Below are 4,437 nucleotides of genomic sequence, written 5' to 3'. Positions count from 1 at the left end.
AAAGGTTTTCTTACAGGTTCAAGGCAGTACAGAGGTGAATTAAAGTGAAAAATTTGTGCATAGCTACTGTGGCTTCATATCTTAAAATCAAACCATCAATGAACAAACCGATATATAAAAGACCAATCATTGTGTTAATTTATGCTTCAGCTTTGATGGCTCTTATCATCCTAAACTGAGGAAATAGATATGGGAAAGAGATAAATTATTGCTATATACAGATAAGCCTATAACTAAAAAACAGAGGACCCCAGCTCCAAGACGCACCCCCAAATTTCATTTCATTCTCCTTAAATTGGACTGTTTTGGATGTACAAATACAACTAAAGCACACAGATTGTTATATAAACCTGAAATCATTTTTGTGTGGGAAAAAACTTCAAAGGCTGTCTGAGAGCATGTGCAAATCACAATTACCAGACATGGTGTAGTTTTGCCTCAAAACATCCAGACCACATGCAACCAGCGACCACAACATCAGTTTGGCTGATGACGGCTATGCTGATCTTTAGCCATTGCATTAGACTTGCATCGATGACAGCCATGCTGAACTTCTCGTCCACTCGTCTGCACACTACCAATCCACATCAGTGAGAGAATAACTAATTAGTATAATAACCAAATCAAACTCCAAGAGTGAGGACGGTAAGAATATCGACGTATCCCACTGTATTGTTTTATAAAGTATGTGTATGGGTTAGCATCATGCCTGCAACCACCGATGCAAAGTGATTGATGCCTGAACAAAGGCAGCAATGGCATCTTGAGTAATCTAAATGGAAATGGTTCATTAATTTGGCAAAAAAAATTTGATCAGTATGGAACCTGTTTGATGCCTTTATTGTTCAATCTGCTGTAGACTACAATATAGCTAAGAATGCTTGGGCAACTGAGATTTATGTTATCTGTAGCGGCATGAAGGTTTCTTTGAATTTTACCACCCTATTGAGATAATAGCAACAGAATCACAAAAGAACTATTTCTGGTGATAGAAAGTAGCATTTTATGAAAGCTTCAGGTAACCAAAACAGAGTAAAAAACACCTTTATACTGGCAAAGAGCTCATTCCTCTGTATGAACCAGTCAATGATATCCTAGATGATTCGTACATCATCCCTCAAATAACTTATAAAATGATCAACATCAAAGATGTCTTCAAATTTCCTATTCTCAGAGCACGACACTCTGGCAGGAAGCAAATAGCATATTTAAGTAGGCCATATCATGTAAAAGTGGAGCATAGAATCATTTCTTAATTAAAAAGTTGCTTGGAAGAGATTGTAAATTAAGCCTAGAAACAACTCTAAGAGCTATATCAAACATACTCTAATTGACAATTGCCTTCACAGTAAGTCGACCGCACAATTAGAACACTCCCCAAGGTACTTGAAGGAAAGATGGGCAACAACTGTATTCTCACGGTAGCCATAACAATGACTGCAACCTAGAGAAAGCTAGGATAGCCCAAATGTGAATCTATAATTACATTCAGATGGGCAAAATATAGCAGCTACTACAAGAATAAAATTGAGCAGTGGAGGCAGAGGCAAGACAAAAGGAAAAATTAAGATGTCCACCTCATGAGCAGCTGCTGCGTTAGAGCAGGGAATATGGTAGCAATGGAGGTATTCAGAACATTGACAATATCATTATTCAGGTGCATAGAACAATATCCACCATTAGTTTGAAGAGGAAAAAAATCCATTCAGCATAGAAGCCTAGGTATGGTACAACACGAATAAGAAACAGTGAGGGTTGATATAAATGGTCTTATTGCAACATAAAATTTCATCCAAAGAAAAGCTCAAGTGATGTCACGGATTGAAGCTCATCATTGTGAGAAGAAGCTTGCAGGTAGACGCCAGGAGATACCAAAAAAATTATTGACAAATGGAATTATGCACTATGTATATATGATGCATTAAGCCACATGCTGAGAATGTATTCACCTGAGAATGCCTTCAGCTCATTATGCTGAAACTGATCTTGCATGGTTGTTGAGGTCCTGCAAGAAGGAAAAAAAAAGAAAAGTGGCCTGCTATGATTATGGAGTGCACAGATAAGAGAGAGAGGTCAAAATAACAGTTGAAAGGCAGGAAAGTCCAATCTAAAAATGAACACCAACCTGAGTTGTGTAAAAAAGGCTACAACGATGCAACACTTGTCCTGTCTGAGCATCCAAAAGGACCCTGCAAGAGGGAAGGAGAAAAAAATAGATTAACAAATCAGGAAACTTGAATTGGAACAAGCATATAGGTCATATTACTAAGAAAGTAAAATGCATGTATTGGTAGATGCAAAGAACAATTGGCACTTCCTTCTTGTAGTCCCCTTAAAAAAGTGGCTCCTATTGAATCCCAGTCCTTAACCCATGGCACAATGTAATTCAATGCACTTCTTCTGAAATGAAAGAGTGAATCTGAATCCTGAAAGGAACCTATAATGTAGAAGTGAAATATGTCAGTTCGCTTTAGTTTGCCTGGTGGACCAAGATGGAAGGATCAGGCATCACAATAGCTAAAAAAGCAACGCAAACTTCTAGTACTAGATGGGCACATAAACAATCGTAATAATGTAAGCCTGGCAGGGGGAGAACTGCATTGAGACTCAGGAACAGAACACAGTACAAAGGAAAGAATTGAACAAAATTACCAAAAAAATTATATAGTATAAGAGTTAGAACCCGCACAAAATAACTTGAGCTTGAAATATGTAAAAGTAAAAAAATATACTAAAGAAATGCCTTGCTATAATAATCAAGAAAGGAGGCAGCTGCTGTTGGTCCCTCGGCTGCCCTGCATAGGTAAGCAGTAAGCTTACCAATACACTCACTTAGTATGGCTAGAGGTAGAAGAAGATATTAAGAACAACTCAAACATACACACAGCACAAGCCCAGCGCTGGCCGAAAGCTCTGCTTCTAGATGTGGCAACTGAACTACTCTTTTGCACTGCCTTAGGTGTGATATATATACAAGTGCTAGTACCTCTACCAGGTACATAGTTGTTGGTGAGTACACCAACTACCTACTCCTAAGGTACACCAACTACTCCTAGTACTAGCAGTACAAAGCTTAGATCAGCCCATTACCAAGACATGGCTAATGTAATAGCTATCAACTATTGTACTAGAGGTGGCCTATTGCCATACTGCAACAACAGTAGAGACTAGACAGCCAAGCTGACCAAATGCCAACTCTGCTGCAGCAAGAGAGAGAGAGAGAGATCAACAGCAGATTATATCTTACAATTCTTCCCCTAATCCTGCTGTTAATCCGATGTCTTGACCTCATCCATACCAATCATCTTCCTCAGCTCCATGAACCATAGGCGCCTGAGTGACTTGGTGAGGATGTTAGCGAGCTGTCTGCAGGTCTTAACGAACTCGATGACGATCTGCTCTCCATCGATGCAGTCTCGAAGGAAGTGGAACTTGATGTCAATGTGCTTGCTCTGGTCATGGAGGACAGGGTTCTTGGAGTGGGCGATGACAGGCTAGTTGTCCACCATCAGAGCTGGCGGGTGAGCTTCCTCACCGGTCAGCTCGCCCAGTAGCCAGACCAGCCTAGCACGCCACCGTGGCTGCTGCGACGTACTTCGCCTTGCACGTCGACAACGCCACGATCTTTTGCTTTAGCGACTGCCAAGCAATGGGAGCCGCTCCAAGAAAGACGAGCACGTCGGAGGTGCTCCATCGCCCATCGATGTCACCCGTGATGTCTGCGTCGCTGAAAAACAGTGAGCTTTGGCTCACTTTCCTTTGCCTTGGGGGGTGCCTCACTGAAGACCGTGAGCCATAGCCCACCCTTGCCGCCACTCTTGGGGAAGATAATCGCTTGATCGAGCGTCCCCTTGATGTAGCACAGCAGCCTCTTCACCGCCATCCAGTGATCCTCGCGCGGGTCCTCCATGAAGCGACCGACATACCCGACCGTGAACGTGATGTCCGGCCAAGTATGCGTGAGGTAGCGCAACCCACCTACGATGCTCCAGTAGCGCATCGCGTCCACCTTCGCCACCATGCTATGCTTGGACAGCTTCCACCGCTCCTCCATTGGAGTTGCGCACGGCTTGCACTCCGCCATGCCGCTATGCTCCAGCAGCTTCTTCGCATAGGTGCGCTGGTCTAGGGAGATGTGCTCCTTTCCCTGTCTCACCTCAATGCCAAGGTAGTAGGAGAACACGCTGAGATCACTCATTTTGAAACGAGCAGCCATCTTGCGCTTGAAGTCCTCCGCCTATGCTCCAGTGACGATCAAGTTGTCCACATACACGCCAACGACGAGCTCCTTCTTCCCCCATCGCCGCATGTACAGCGTGTGCTCTGTGGCACAGCAAGTGAACCCAAGCTCGCCCAAGGTGGCATTGAGCTTGGCGTTCCACACCTGAGGGGCTTGCTGTAGCCCGTAGAGCGCCTTACGCAGCTTGAGCACCTTGT

General features: G+C 43.4%; 1 protein-coding gene across 1 annotated transcript; it reads right to left on the bottom strand.

The window, feature by feature from the left end:
• Positions 1-3,706: 3,706 nt before the first annotated feature.
• LOC136460505 (uncharacterized mitochondrial protein AtMg00810-like) lies at positions 3,707-4,216 on the bottom strand. The gene has a single exon (XM_066460170.1). The coding sequence runs from the start codon at positions 4,214-4,216 to the stop codon at positions 3,707-3,709; it is 510 nt and encodes a 169-aa protein (XP_066316267.1).
• Positions 4,217-4,437: the final 221 nt, after the last annotated feature.

Source organism: Miscanthus floridulus, chromosome 6 (assembly GCF_019320115.1).
Source record: "Miscanthus floridulus cultivar M001 chromosome 6, ASM1932011v1, whole genome shotgun sequence".
NCBI classification, from domain to species: Eukaryota; Viridiplantae; Streptophyta; class Magnoliopsida; order Poales; family Poaceae; genus Miscanthus; species Miscanthus floridulus.
Note: the sequence above shows the minus strand (reverse complement) of the source record. Positions and strands in the feature narration are given on the sequence as shown.